The sequence below is a fragment of the Callorhinchus milii genome, unplaced genomic scaffold (assembly GCF_018977255.1).
Source record: "Callorhinchus milii isolate IMCB2004 unplaced genomic scaffold, IMCB_Cmil_1.0 Scaffold4, whole genome shotgun sequence".
Taxonomy (NCBI): domain Eukaryota; kingdom Metazoa; phylum Chordata; class Chondrichthyes; order Chimaeriformes; family Callorhinchidae; genus Callorhinchus; species Callorhinchus milii.
Window position 1 is genome coordinate 54071795 of NW_024704745.1, and position 16294 is coordinate 54088088.

The window sequence follows — 16294 nt, forward strand, 5'->3', positions numbered from 1 at the left end:
AGAACCTTGGGGTCTTGTTCGACCCTCAACTATCCTTTCTACCCCAAATTTGCGCCATGACCTGCTCTGCCTTCCCCCATCTCCGCAACATTGCTCGGCTCCACTACTGTGTCACACCACAGGCCGCAGGAACCCTCATATACGCCTTCATTACATCGAGGCTCGACGATGCAAACTCACTGCTTGTCGGCCTCCCCAACTCCTCCCTACATAAGCTGCAGATCATCCAGAACTCTGCAGCACGTGACCTCTCCTGCACTAGGCTCCACGACCCTATTACCCCCATCCTTGCCCAACTCCACTGGCTTCCCATCACACAGAGGATAAAGTTCAAGATCTTGGTCCTCACCTTCAAAGCCCTCCATGGTCTTGCTCCCCCCTATCTCTCCGACCCCCTAAGCCCCTACCATCCTGCTCACTCCCTCCGCTCAGCAGGCTCTGGCCTGCTTTACGTCCCCCGCCTCGCTCGCCCCACTATCAGCAGGTGGGCCTTCTGCCACTCTGCCCCCACCCTCCGGAACTCCATCCCGCAGTCCCTCCGTTTCGCCCCCTCCCTTGCCATCTTCAAGACCTATCTCAAGACCCTCCTCTTCGACCGTGCTTTCGATCTCCCTGCTTCCCCTCCTGTCCTCCCACCTCCCCCACCCCAATGCTCAGCTCGGGTCTGAAACTGTCTGTCCAGTGCCTTGGGACGTCCTCCCGACGTGAAAGGCGCTATATAAATGCAATTTTGTTGTTGCTGTTGTTGACTACTAGCCTACTCATGGTAAGTACCACAAGAGCAGGAACAGACAATTATTCTTGGATGATCCCTAACACCTTTTGGCAACCATCTATAGGGCTATTGGCAGAAGCCTGAGATCTGAGTATGTACTTGCTCTCTTGTATGCAGGCTTCAGATCAGGAGGAAAAACAATGGTCAGTTTGGGTGTAACCTACCCGATTTTTTTCAGAAGCCCAGAGTAATAGATTTGCTGGATCGTTCTCCAATTCTTTCTCTTTACTTTTCAAACATTCCTCATTTTCAGTCTCATCTTCCTCTTCGTCGGATTCTCCTGGCCACATGTTCTGAGTTCCCATTGGGATCAGATGTCTGTGTGTCTCTAACAATTCAAGCTGGTTAAAGTAATCTGGAAGGTCTTGCATCAGTTCAGTCCTGCCTTCAGGGCTCTCGATTACTTTAGGAAAAGTCGGGTTATTTTCTTCTGAATGTGTAACAAATGACATTTTCTTTTTTACTTTGGCATTATTCTTCTCTTATTCATACATCTTCCTCTGAAATATAAAATGTTGATTAGGCATGATAGAACAACCAAAATAACTACACTATTCACCATTTTTAGTACATTAAATTGACAGAACAATGTTTTGTATTGGGCGGCAATCCTGTGACATTAAAAATCAGGACACATGAAGTTAGGGCATACATATTAGATTTATATTCGATTAGTGAGAGGCAGGAAGATTAGAAAAACACTCTTTGTGAGTCATGAATAGAAATTCATGATGGAGCAAGAAGATATGCTAAGTAAGGTTTTCTCTCTCTTCTTCTCTCGTCATCATATTTGATGGGGCAAGCCACCGATGTGAAGGGTAACACTCATTGACATGAATCTTATTTTTCTCTTCTCTCCACTATTAAGTAAAAATGGCCGTTAGAGGCTTGGTTATAATGATATAATTATTCTTGCTTTTGATGTAGCACCTTATGTCATTGAGTGTTTCAATGTGTTTCACAGGAGTTATCTTGAAATGTACTTGTAGCCAAATGCAGTAGCCAATTTGCATATAGCAATGACCCACGAAGTGAATGACCAATTTTTAATCTGAAAGATTGTTTCACAGGGCACCAGAAGAAACTCTTCTTTTGAACACTGCATTTTAACATCCACCTGAACAAGCAAACGGGCCTTGGTTTATTGTTTCATCCAAAGCATGACACCTCCGACAATGCATGTCTTTGTGCCTGTTGTTTTAAACCATTGTTAATTTCTTTGATTTCAATCATTAACTAGTAATGTGGATTGCACCGGTCACTTGGTTGGCATGAAATATTCATTTTCTTTTATTTCTCAAATGATTGTCTCACCCAACTTTTGTTTTAGTTTTCTTTTTATAGGCTTCCAATTTGTCTCAGTTGTGATGAACGTACGTACAGTAACATTAACATTACTTCTCTCTCCTCAATTCTCCCTACCCCTATTCCCACAGTATTCCAAGTCACAACCAAACCACACTCTTCATTTATTTTCACGATATAGTTCAAAATTGCATTGTGGCAAGCAGAACTTGGAATTTTACGGGCTGCATTGGTTTGGATGCATGAAACGGTACAGCTCCCTCATCTGTGCTCATTGAATCATGTTTCAAACTGCTATCTTCCTCTGCATTTATTAACTCAGGCTCTGTGCTATGAAAGACTCAACCTATGCTCAATGTCTCATTTCTGCACCTTTCCAGTGTCCAGCCTTTCTGTGCCTCCTCCCTCCATGCTTGCCTCTTGCTGTTTCTCAAACACACCATCTTACTCTCTGAATCCCCATGTTCAGTTGCTTCACTGCATTCACATGCAATCACTTCACACGTTGTCTCAGACTCCGCAATTCAATTTCATTATGTTGCATGCAATGCCTCATAATCCACAATCTTGTGTCCCAATTTTTCTTATTTCTGGTATCTCACTATGGATTTCATGTGTTCCTATCCTCAGTTTCAAGTTCATGTATCATGCTTGTGCTTTTTTGTCTTTATGTCTCATACTCAGTGCAATCATTTCAGGCTCCACATATTTGATTTCTCAGACCCTCATAGGAGGGAAGTGGTAATTTCTGCTTGTTATTGAATTTGACAACCTTTGAAACAGGTGAATATTATTTACATATTGCCAGCAAATTTAATGACCTTTGGAGTATTTGCACATAATGATTCAAGCTCACATTGCCAAAGGGCAGAAAAAGAAAAGCATCTTCACATCCCATGCACCACCTAGTGGCAGGTTGGAGACCCCTGGCCTAGATGATAAACTCAAAATCTTGACATGGGGCATGAAGCTTCTGAATGCTACTAAATGAAGATAACACATGTGGTCTAATGTTACACATATATTAGTAATAATCCTTGCATTTGATATAGCGCTTTTCACGTCGGGAGGACGTCCCAAAGCGCTTCACAGAACACACTGTAAAGTGAATTGACTGTATATTTGTGGGTGAACGCGGCAGCCAATTGCGCACAGCAATGTCCCACAAACAGTCGTAGATTAAAAATGACCAATTTATTATTGTTTTTGGTTTTGGAGGGATTATTATTAGGCGTGTGGAGTAAGGAAACTTGCCCAAGGTTTCGCCCTCTGCCTGGAATTGAAATCAGGTCTCTCACTTGCAAAGCGAGTGCTCTAACCACTGAGCTACAGGACTCCACAAACAGGTTGATTGTTGTATAACAATAATCCTTCTATGATAAAGTACCTTATTGTGTCATAACGTCTTAAAGCACTTCAGTTTTCTATAAAGTGTAGTGAGTGCACACAGACAGATGGACTTACTCAGTATTGACAGACAGACAGAGTCACTCAATGTGTAGAAAGACACTCACTCAGTGTGTGTGCACACAGACAAACTCACTCAGTGTGGACATAATATTATAATAATAATATAATAATAAAGCTTCAGTGTGGACATACACAGACAGACTCACTCAGTGTGTGCACAGACAGACTCACTCAGTGTGTGCACAGACAGACTCACTCAGTGTACAGACAGACTCACTCAGTGTACAGACAGACACACTCAGTGTACAGACAGACTCACTCAGTGTACAGACAGACAGACTCAGTCAGTGCACAGACAGACTCACTCAGTGTACAGACAGACAGACTCACTCAGTGTACAGACAGACAGACTCACTCAGTGTACAGACAGACAGACTCACTCAGTGTACAGACAGACAGACTCACTCAGTGTACAGACAGACAGACTCACTCAGTGTACAGACAGACAGACTCACTCAGTGTACAGACAGACTCACTCAGTGTACAGACAGACTGACTCACTCAGTGTACAGACAGACAGACTCACTCAGTGTACAGACAGACTGACTCACTCAGTGTACAGACAGACAGACTCACTCAGTGTACAGACAGACAGACTCACTCAGTGTACAGACAGACACTCACTCAGTGTACAGACAGACTCACTCAGTGTACAGACAGACTCACTCAGTGTACACAGACAGACAGACTCACTCAGTGTACAGACAGACAGACTCAGTCAGTGCACAGACAGACAGACTCACTCAGTGTACAGACAGACTCACTCAGTGTACAGACAGACAGACTCACTCACTCAGTGTACAGACAGACAGACTCACTCAGTGTACAGACAGACAGACTCACTCAGTGTACAGACAGACTCACTCAGTGTACAGACAGACTCACTCAGTGTACACAGACAGACAGACTCAGTCAGTGCACAGACAGACAGACTCACTCACTCAGTGTACAGACAGACAGACTCACTCACTCAGTGTACAGACAGACAGACTCACTCACTCAGTGTACAGACAGACAGACTCACTCAGTGTACAGACAGACAGACTCACTCAGTGTACAGACAGACTCACTCAGTGTACAGACAGACAGACTCACTCAGTGTACAGACCGACAGACTCACTCAGTGTACAGACCGACAGACTCACTCAGTGTACACAGACCGACAGACTCACTCAGTGTACAGACAGACTCACTCAGTGTACACAGACAGACAGACTGAGTCAGTGTACAGACACAGACTCACTCACTCAGTGTACACACAGACAGACAGACTCACGCGGTGTACAGACAGACAGACTCACTCAGTGTACACACAGACAGACTCACTCAGTGTACACACAGACAGACAGACTCAGTGTACACAGACAGACTCACTCAGTGTACAGACAGACTCACGCGGTGTGAGGGCTCAGGATTTGCTGTCAGTTGGAGGCGGTGACTCCGCTCCGGATGTGATTGTGTTGCTGAGAGGAAGAGCAACAAGAACTTCCGGGTCAAACACGTGAGGCTGATTCTGCGTTTAACGGTACACTATAAACACTGTATACACTGTGTACACTATATACACAACCAGGTCAGTGCTCCTGTACACTATATACACCGTATACACAATGTGTACACTATATACACAACCAGGTCAGTGCTCCTGTACACTATATACACCGTATACACAATGTGTACACTATGTACACTGTATACACCATATACGCACTGTACACTATACACCATTTACACACTGTGTACACTATTCACACTACACTATATACACTGTGTAAACTATATACACTATGTACACTATATACACTGTGTGCACTATATACACTATATACACAACCAGGTCAGTGCTCATTGTACACTATATACACCGTATACACAATGTGTACACTATGTACACTGTATACACCATATACATACTGTACACTGTATACACCATTTACACACTGTATACACTATTCACACTACACTATATACACTGTGTACACTATATACACTGTGTACACTATATACACTGTACACTATATACACTATGTACACTATATACATTGTGTGCACTATATACACTATATACACAACCAGGTCAGTGCTCACTGTACACTATATACACCATATACACACTGTGTACACTATATATACACTGTGTACACTATATACACATTGTGTACACTATATACACACTGTACACTATATACACACTGTACACTATACACACTGTACACTATATACACACTGTACACTATATACACACTGTACACTATATACACACTGTGTACACTATATACACACTGTACACTATATACACACTGTGTACACTACATACACACCGTGTACACTATATACACACGGTGTACACTATATACACACTGTACAGTATATACACAACCAGGTCAGTGCTCACTGTACACTATATACACCATATACACACTGTACACTATACACCATATACACACTGTGTGCACTATATACACTATATACACACTATATACACACTGTGTACACTATATACACACTGTACACTGTATACACACTGTGTACACTATATATACGCACTGATATACACACTGTATATTGTGTACACCATACACACTGTGTACACTATATATAGACTGATATACACACTGTGTACACTGATATACACACTGTTTACACACAGATATACACTGATACATACTTTGTACACACAGATACACACTGATATACACACTGATATACACACTGATACACACACTGATACACACTGTGTATACACTGATATACACACTGATATACACACTGATACACACTGATATACACACTGATACACACTGTGTACACACAGATATACACTGATATACACACTGATATCCACTGATATCCACTGTACATACATATATACACTTTACACACAGATATACACACATATATACACTGATACACAGATATACACAGATACACACTGATATACACACAGATACACACTGATATACACTGTACACAGAGATATACACTGTATGTGCACATACCATATGTAGTTAGAGATAAGATACTATACACACTATACTTTTGGCCACTTTTCACCCTCTTTTCAGGTTGCCCCCAACTTGGGCTTTCAGTCAGTTATGTGAAAGGCTTTGAGATGTCTTCCTGACATTAAAGGCATTATATAAATGTAAATTGTTGTACATACACAGCACTATGTCTGAGTTGTTGCTGTTGTATCTTACATTATTTGTGTGTGTGTTTCTTTTCAGAATCTTAACAATTGGTAGCCTACATGAACTAGTGGACACTTCAGAGTTGTGAGTTGGTGAGCAACACCTTGAACAATTTTCAAAGATGAGTGCTGGGAACACTCTGTAAGTTTTCAAAAGGAGTTTGTTCACACCATTGTAGCTTTAAACTTTTCTTTTTCTGTCTATATAATTGACATTAGAGATTCTCACTTTTTTTTCCAGCAAAGATCCATTTAATAATAATAATAATAATCCTTGCATTTGATATAGCGCTTTTCACATCAGGAGGACGTACCAAAGCGCTTCACAGAACACACTGTAAAGTGAATTGACTGCATATTTGTGGACGAACGCGGCAGCCAATTGTGCACAGCAATGTCCCACAAACAATCGTAGATTGAAAATGACCAACTTATTATTGTTTTGGGTTTTGGAGGGATTATTATTAGGCGTGTGGAGTAAGGAAACTTGCCCAAGGTTTCGCCCTCTGCCTGGAATTGAACTCAGGTCTCTCGCTTGCAAAGCGAGTGCTCTAACCACTGTGCTACAGGACTCCACTAAAGTTTGCAGATGACACAAAACTTGGGAACATAGTAAACAACTGAGCAGGATGGTAGCAGAGTGCAGGAGGACATAGACAGACTGGTGAAATGGGCAGGCACATGGCAGATTAAGTTTAATGCATTAAGGTAAGTGGGGTCTCCTTGGAACTAAACTGGCCACTTGGCAACGGAATGTCAGAATTGAGTCAACCCTCTATGGTTGTCTCCAGTCCAGTCCCTGAGGTGGATCTGCAGTACTCCAGAGCATTGTTGATGACAGCCCCGCCAGCCAGGCTCATTGACAGAATTTGGAGGGGCAGACCAGTCACTGGAAGCAGGATTCCTCTAATTCAGCTCCTTTTAATCCTGCAAACCAAATTCCTGATGGGTTTTACTAGTAATGATGTCTTATCCCAAGCTGAATGTGCTTTGTTTTTATTTTACTTTGCTTCTGTAGTGCCTTTTTGTTCTCATCCAGAGGTGATGTCACTGAAGGAAATTGATTACCTATCAATTAAAGAGGCTCCTTCGGCTCATGACATCTGTATTGTCTATTTGACTGTAAATCATATTGCAGTGAAACAGGAGCAATGGTATTGGTTGTAGCTTGGTGCACCGCATAATACAATAACACTTGTATAAGTCTTATCTTTATAAATCATATTTATAAATATGATTACCAAGTCGTACATTCACCCGAGTCCCATTCAGTTTTCAATCAAAACCACTTAGATTAATTTCCACTCACCTCCTAACTCGTACCACCGCTCCCCTCCCTCCATTACTCCCGCACTTACCAGCTACATTGAATTGTGAGAAATGGCATCCTGACCCGTTGGCACATGCGCACTTACCAGCCGGCTGCATTGAATCGTAGGAAATGTAGACCTGCTCCATGCACAGAAGAAGTTAATTTCCCGTGATTCAAAGCGGTTCCAGTACTTGCTGGTAAGTTCACCTGCGTTGACAGGTCAAGACACATTGAATCGCGGGAAGGTAATCTTTATCTGTCACCTCAAGCGCACCTATTGACTGCATTGAATTACTCATGCGTAGTGGTAATTATTGATTAAATTGGATTTTCTATGACTTATGCGGTTGGACTGCAAATTGGGCTTTGCGTAAGTCATATTAAATGTTATGGTCCACACTGATACGACTTATGTGATTTTTACTGTAAATTGTTCCAGTTACGGATATGGATCTTAAAATGTAAGTGTCTATATTTTTTATGTGAGTGCCTTTTGTTTATTTATAATTGTTACAGTGACGATGAAAACACTTTTAAAATCTTGATCGCAACTGACATTCATCTTGGCTATTTGGAGAAGGATGCAATAAGAGGAAACGACACTTTTGTAACTTTTGAAGAAATATTAAGACACGCAGAGGAAAATGAGGTGAGCGAAGTTGTGCTACAGAACCATTAGAATACTTTGCAACTTATGTTTTATTCAGGTGCACTATATACATTACGTTCTCTTAACCTTTTAGTAAAAAAAAGACTGAATATTGAGCTTGTGTTTTTGTCTGCAATGAAGAAGCCTCCATTAGTCTTCACTGCAAAAAAAATTAAGTGAGTCCAACCAAAGATTCATGCATTCTAGATGTGGAGCTGCCACATCGGTACGATGATTCAGGGGATCACTCCTAAGTTGAGCACTCGCCACGCAAGCGAGAGGACCTGGGTTCGATTCCCAGCAGTGCGAAACATTGGGCATGTTTCCTTACTCCACGTGCCTCTGTTTACCTAGCAGTGAATAGGAAGGCGATTGTCAGTTGACTGACAGATCGCTTTTCCAGGGGTAATAATTCCGTCAAAAATAAAGTAAATAATAAATTGGTCACTCAATCCATGACTACTTGTGGGACACTGCTGTGCGCAATTGGCTGCTGCATTCCGCCCACAAAATATACAGTCAATTCACTTTACAGTATATTTTGTGAAGTGCTTTGAGACGTCTCAAAGATGTGTTAATAATAATAATCCTTGCATTTAATATAGCACCTTATTACGTCTTCTAGATGTCTCAAAACACTTCACAAAGTATACTGTAAAGTGAATTGATTGTATGTTTTGTGGGCAAAATGCGTAGCAAATTGCGCACAGCAGTGTCCCACGAACAGTCATGGATTGAATGACCAAATTATTATTTTTTTTGAACGAATTATTACCCCCGGAAAAGCGACCCGCCAATCGACTAACAAACGGGTTCCTACTTCCTGCTACTGTGATAAAGCGCCGATATCAAATGCAAGGATTAATATTATTTTTTCAACGTATTTGCTTTGTTCTCCTCACAGGTCGATTTTATATTGCTGGGTGGCGACCTCTTCCATGACAACAAACCATCTCGTAAAACCATGCACACCTGCATTCAGCTACTGAGAAAATACTGCATGGGTGACCGTCCAATACAGTTTGAAATCTTAAGCGACCAGTCAGTTAATTTCAGTTTTAGCAAGTAAGTACTTTTCTTGTACATTTAATATTATTTACATATCTCAATTTAACTATTTTTATTCAGAATTGAAATACAAACAAAAACTAACCAACGTTTTCTTTTTAGCAAATTTTGGATTATTTGTTTTGTCTTTTATGTTCCTGAAATCATACTCTTAAAACAGAAAGTTTATCCATTATTTTGATGTACAACAATGTTAGAATTTTTTAGTGCCTCACTTTTCTAAACAAACTGGAAAAATATGTCAGCAAGAGAAAACTTTTCAAACAAGCAGGTAAACAAATTAAATTGGCAGTTAGTCACAGGCTAGCTGTTAGGGATTAGTTAATTATTTGCTGACCAGTTGAAACTGGTTGTCTCAGAGGCCTATATAAAGGGGAGATTTGCGAGCGCTTCACTTGAGCAGAGAGCCCAGCAGTCATGGTCCATGTTGGGATCCATGACGTAGGACAAACAAGGGTTCAGATTCTATAGGGAGCGCATCAGAAGCTAGGAAAAAAAGGTAGAGTCGGACTTCAAAGGTGGTGATCTCTGGATTATTCCCAGTGCCGCGTGCAAGTGAGTATCAAAACAGCAGGATCAAACACATGAATGCATGGCTGGAGAAATAGTGCAGAAAGGAGGGCTTCAGGTTTCTGGATCATTGGAGTGCAAGTGCGTAAATGCATGGAGTGTAACAAATAAGGTTGGTGAGCTGCAGGCTCAAGTTGAGGTTATGATATTGTGGTAATATAATAATAATCTTTGCATTTGATACAGTGCTTCTCATGTCTTCTTGACATCTCAAAGTGCTTCACAGAATAGACTGTAAAGTGAATCGACTGTATATTTGTGGATGAAACATGGCAGCCAATTGCTCACAGGAGTGTCCCACAAACAGTCGTGGATTGAAAATGACCAATTTATTATTGTTTTGTTTTTGGAGGGATTATTATTAGGCGTGTGGAGTAAGGAAACTTGCCCAAGGTTTTGCCCTGCCTGGAAATGAACCCAGGTGTCTTGCTTGCAAGGCGAGTGCTCAAACCACTGAGCTACAGGACTCCACGGAGACCTGGCTCAAACAAGGGCAGCAATGGGAGCTGAATATTCCTGGCTACAATGCATTCAGAAGGGATAGGGAAGGAAAACAAAAAGGAGGGGTGGGGCAATATTAATTAAAGACGTGGTTAATTAAGGGACAATGTGCTACAGGGTCCAAAAACAGAATCTTATTTGGTTAGAGTTAAGGAGCAGAAAAGGAGCTGTTACTCTGTTAGATGTATACTGTAGACCATCTAATAGTGGGAAGGAGATAGATGAGCAAATCTGTAAGCAGATTTCAGAAAGATTCAAAACCAATAGAGTAGTGATAATGGGGAACTTCAATTATTCTAGCATAGACTGGAACAAAAACAGTGTAAAGGGCAAGGAGGGGGAAGGATTCCTGAAATGTGTGCAGGATAACTTTCTGGATTAGTAGATTTTCAGGCCAATGAGGAAGGAAGCAGTGCTGGATCTAGTTCTGGGGAATGAAGTGGGGCAAGTGGAGCAGGTATCAGTAGGAGAGCACCTGGACAACAGTGATCACAACATCATTAGGTTTAGAGTACTTATGGAAAGGGACAAGGTCAAAGGTGAAGATACTCAACTGGAAGCTGGCTAATTTCAGTGAGTTAAAAAGGGACCTTGCCAAGGTGGACTGGAAAGAAAGATTGGCAGGTAACGAGCAATGGGAAGCCTTCAAGGGGGAGGTAGTTCAGGGACAGAACAAATACATTCCCACAAAGGGGGAAAGGTAGGGCATCCACACCTCCCTGGATGAGTAAGGAAATTGGGATTAAAATAAATCAGACAAAGGACACTTATGATAAATATCAGGTCCAAAATACAGAAGATAATCAATTTGAATATAGAAAGCATAGAGGAGAACTGAAAAAGGAAGTAAAAGGGACAAAGAGACTGTATGAGAAAAGATCAGCAGGTAATATAAAAGGGAACCCTAAAGTATTTTATAAGCATATAAAGAATAAAAGGTTAGTCAAAAGGTTAGGGTGGGGCCTATTAGGGACCAGAGAGGAAAGCTTCTTGTGGAGGCGGAGGACATAGCTGACATACTGAATGAGTCCTTTGCAGCTGTCTTTACAAAAGAGGAGGATGCAGCCAACACCACAGTATTGGAGGAGAGGGTAGAGAAATTGGATAGGATAAGAATAAACAGAGGAGGTACTTTAAAAAAAAGTTGATGGGGCTCAAGATAGATAAGTCACCCGGTCTGGACGGGATGCTTCCTAGGTTACTCACGTCAGTAGTGGGGAAACTTTTAGAGACTATAATCCAGGACAAAATAAATTTTCATTTAGAAAAATATGGGTTAATAAAGGACAGCCAACATGGATTTATTAAAAGTAAATTGTGTCTGACAAACCTGATAGTTTTTTGTTGAAGTAACAGAGAGGGTGGATGAAGGTAGTGCAGTTGATTTAGTTTATATAGATTTTCAAAAGGCGTTTGATGAAGTGCCACATCAGAGACTTGTAAGCAAAATAGAAGCCCATGGTATTAAACAGACAGTGGCAGCATGGATACAGAACTGGCTGGGAGACAAAAAGCAGAGAGTTGTGGTGAACGGTTGTTTTTCTGACTGGAGGGAAGTGTGCAGTGGTGTCCCCCAGGGGTCAATATTGGGACCACTGCTCCTTTTGACCTTTATAAATGAAATGGACTTGGGTATAGGGAGTACAATTTCCAAGTTTGCAGACGATACTAAGCCAGGAAAAGTAGTAAATGATGAGGAGGATAGTAGCACTGCAAGAGGATATAGACAGATTGGTAAAATGGGCAGACACGTGGCAGATGAAATTTAATGTGGAGAAATGCGAAGTGATGCATTTTAGGAGGAAGAATGAGGAGTGGCAATATGAGCTGATGGTACAATCTTAAAGGGGTGAAGGAACAGAAAGATCTGGGGGTTCATTTCAGTAAATCACTGAAGGTTGCAGAACAAATAGATAAAGCTGTTTATAAAAAAAAATACAGAATTTATAAATAGGGGCATAGAATACAAAACTCAGGAAGGTATGATGAACCTTTATAAAAACACTGGTTAGGCCTCAGCTACAGTACTGTGTTCAGTTCTGGGCACCACATTTTAAGAAGGATGTCAAGGCATTGGAGAGGGTGCAAAGGAGATTTACCAGGATGTTACCAAGAATGAGGGACTTCAGTTATCAGGAGGGCCTAGAGAAGCTAGGATTATTCTTCTTGGAGCAGAGAAGGTTAAAAGGAGAAATGCGAAGTTTTCAAAATTATGAGGGGATTCGATAGGGTGAGAAGGAGTAAGTATTTCCACTGGTGGGTGTAACCTGAGGACACTGTTTTAAAATAGTTGTTAAAAGAAACAGAGAATGTGAGAAGAATTTTTTTACACAGCGAATTGTTCGGATCTGGAATGCATTGCCTGAAAGGGTGGTGGAAGCTGATTCGATAACAACTTTTAAGAAAGAAGCAGATAATTATTTGAGGAGGACAAGTTTGGGGGCTAAGGGGAGAGAGAAGGGGAGTGGGATTGATTTGGATAGCTCTTTTAAAAGAGCCGGCACAGCCACGATGGGCTGAATGGCCTCCTTCTGTGCTGTATGATTCTAGGTGGTATGGGAGAACCCATTTGCCAATTCTAATTATTCACTGGAATAGGGATGGAGTCCTCTATCCTATGATGAGGAACTTACATTTTTAATGTTAGAACATTGAATTTACTTTTGGATGCACTGAGACTGTCGACAAGAAAGCACCAGTGGTTCAGAGTTACAACAGGCAATTTCAGCACAGACGTCAAGAAGTATTTCTTTACCCAGAGGGAAATTAATGGCCGGAACAGGTTATCAGGAAGGATGGTTGAGGCTAGGATGCGGGACTCATGTTAAAAAGCAGGTTGATGTTTTAATGGGAAGACTGTAAGGGTGTTTTGGAAGAATGAAATTAAATTGGCCGAAGGGCCTTCTGCAACCAAACCAATCCTGGGAAATTGTCTCAAAACACACAATAATTATTGACAAATGTAGTGACTTATTGTGGTGGATAATCAGGGTGTCACTGAACTAGATTAGAATGGCTTGCGTTGTTCAAACCCCAGGGAAAGAATCTGTCTTCTGCTCAGCATGTTCCACAACAGCGTATGTAGGGAAGTTTAGTGGAATGGTTTTCACTTTTCATTTTATGTTGTATATTCTTGACTGAACTGCATCTAAAATTATGATTTTCTGTCGGGGGGGAAAAAGGTCACTGAGACACATTTGCCTCCTCACTGTCTTAGTGCTGCAGGTTACGTATGATTGCGTCATCTCCTAGTTCAGTATGTGAAAAGACAGCAGATTCCTAACTGAAAAGTAATGGGGAACATAATCCCAACAATCTTATTACTGTTTTAATATAAACATTTTGAGACTTATTTTGTACTCCTCAAAATAAAAGCTTGCTTGACAACAGCACCACATTTTGTTTTCAGGTTTCCCTGGGTTAACTATCAGGATGGAAATTTAAACATTTCCATTCCTGTTTTTAGTATTCATGGTAACCACGATGATCCTACAGGGGTAAGTAGAACTTAGTGTTTACTGACTTTAATGCTAAAGTCATACAGTATTATTTGATTATTTAGCACTAAGCTTATTTATGGAGTTTTAAAGTTAAACTTCTGCTTTCATCTGATATGTAATCAAGATATTGAAAACCACTACTTTCCACTGGAACTCATATACTCTAGGCCAGGGGTCTCCAACTGGTCGATTGCGATCGACTTCTTGTAGCATCAAGAAGTATCTTACCAAAGACCTGTGCCAGGCCAGTCCACCCCAATGTTCCAGTAGCTACCGAGCTTTGATACCACATTTATTGGTTGGCAGCCACTATTCTAGGCCAGTGTTGTTGAATAGAAATCACTGAATAGCCACAGGTTTTGTCTTAAGGCGACAACATTTTAGCCGCATGCACTTTTTTTAGTTAAAAAAAAGCACCTCACATACACTCGCACAATACAGTTAAATGTACTTCACATGTATGTTTACTTAAACATCTGCTTAACAAACATCTACCACCCTTCAGTGTGAAACTTTGCAGCCTTTCTCTTTTACCAAATTTTGGAATTCTGGCATGAATATATCAGACACTGCACATCTTCGTGCAGCTTCTAGCTTTGTGTCCAGCAGTTGCAACTGGTACTTTGACTTCATCAGTCATGATGTCATGTGGAGTCCTGTAGCTCAGTGGTGTGGAGTCCTGTAGCTCAGTGGTTAGAGCACTCGCCTCTCAAGCGAGAGGCCTGGGTTCGATTCCCAGCAGGGCGAAACCTTGAGCAAGTTTCCCTATTCCACACGCCTAATAATAATCCCTCAAGAAAAAAGAAAACAATAATACGTTGGTCACTTCAATCCATGACTTTGTGGACACTGCTGTGTGCAATTTGGCTGCCACATTTCACCCACAAATATACAGTCAATTCACTTTACAGTCTGTTCTGTGAAGTGCTTTGAGATGTCTAGAAGATCACATGCCCAACATTCGTATCTATTACTCTTTATTTACTAATCAAAAATGCAATTTAACTACATCTGGATTCCCAATTCACCACATGTGGCCAGTGTATTGGATAACCCTGCTCTAGGCCAACACTTCAGTGCAGCGGTGGGAATCTGCTACATTGTTGGAGGTGAGCTGTTGGGTTCAACTGTATAGAGGCTTGGTCAGACCCTATCTGGAGTACTCCGTTCATTTTTGGATACCACACCTCAGGAAGGATTTATTGGCTCTGGAAAGGGTGCAGTGCAGATTCACCAGAATGATACCAGGGCTTAAAGGGTTAAAGTACAAGAACAGGTTGCATAAACTTGGTGTCTATTCCCTTGAGTTTAGAAGGTTGAGGGGTGATCTGATTGAGGTTTTTAAAATGACAAAGGAATTCCATAGGGTAGATACAGAGAAATGCTTTTCTATAGTGGATCAATCCAGGAGAAGTGGGCATAATCTTAAAATTAGAGCTAGGCTATTTAGGAGTGAAATCAGGAGGAAGTGATTCACCCAAAGGGTCATGGAAATCTGGAACTCTCTCCCAACAGGTTGTGGATGCTGGATCCATTCACGTTTTCAAGACTGAGGTGGATAGATATTTGTTAGATCAGGATATTGAGGGATATTGGCAAGGGTGGGTAAGGGGCTGAATGGCCTAGTCCTGTTTCTGTGCCAAACAGAAGTCTGTCTATCTGTTCAGGTGAACTTTAAGAATGTCATGGCACTATCTGAAAAGAGAAGGGAGTTCTTCCTGTTGTCCTGGCCAATAATCCCCCCGTAAAATTTGTCATTCACTTTGTGACTTGATGGTGGGACATTACTGTAAAATTGGCTGCCACTCTTGCCTACAAAACATAGTCACAATGCTTTACAATAAATCCTGGAAGTGCTTTGAGGCATCCTTCTGACGTGAAACATGCTATATGAAATGTAGGGATTATTATTTATTGTAGTAGGGATAATTGTTTATTTCCCTTTTCCAAGATC

At 41.3% G+C, this 16294-nt stretch overlaps 2 protein-coding genes and 1 non-coding gene across 7 annotated transcripts in view; 2 read left to right on the forward strand and 1 right to left on the reverse strand.

Moving 5' to 3' along the window:
- Positions 1-16294, reverse strand: part of ankrd49 (ankyrin repeat domain 49) — a 35972-nt gene that overhangs the window by 1291 nt on the left and 18387 nt on the right. The window contains exons 1-2 of one of the 4 annotated variants that reach the window (XM_007902065.2): positions 4946-5001; positions 940-1275 (exon numbers count right to left, since the gene is read on the reverse strand). In XM_007902065.2, coding sequence (XP_007900256.1) covers positions 940-1227 — 288 coding nt within the window. In that variant the 5' untranslated portion in view covers positions 1228-1275; positions 4946-5001. Of the gene's footprint in view, positions 1-939; positions 1276-4924; positions 5002-16294 lie in introns of those variants that run through there. The other 3 variants (XM_042333974.1, XM_042333976.1, XM_007902083.2) reach the window with 3 other exon arrangements.
- mre11a (MRE11 homolog A, double strand break repair nuclease) overlaps positions 5026-16294 on the forward strand; it is a 34703-nt gene continuing 23434 nt past the window's right edge. Inside the window, exons 1-5 of one of the 2 annotated variants that reach the window (XM_042333972.1) lie at positions 5026-5075; positions 6778-6882; positions 8569-8701; positions 9606-9766; positions 14250-14337. In XM_042333972.1, the coding sequence (XP_042189906.1) occupies positions 6863-6882; positions 8569-8701; positions 9606-9766; positions 14250-14337 (402 nt within the window). In that variant the 5' untranslated portion in view covers positions 5026-5075; positions 6778-6862. Of the gene's footprint in view, positions 5124-6777; positions 6883-8568; positions 8702-9605; positions 9767-14249; positions 14338-16294 lie in introns of both variants that reach the window. The other variant, XM_042333973.1, reaches the window with a different exon arrangement.
- On the forward strand, positions 15016-15087 carry trnae-cuc. Its single transcript has one exon. It is a non-coding gene; the product is annotated as a tRNA-Glu (tRNA).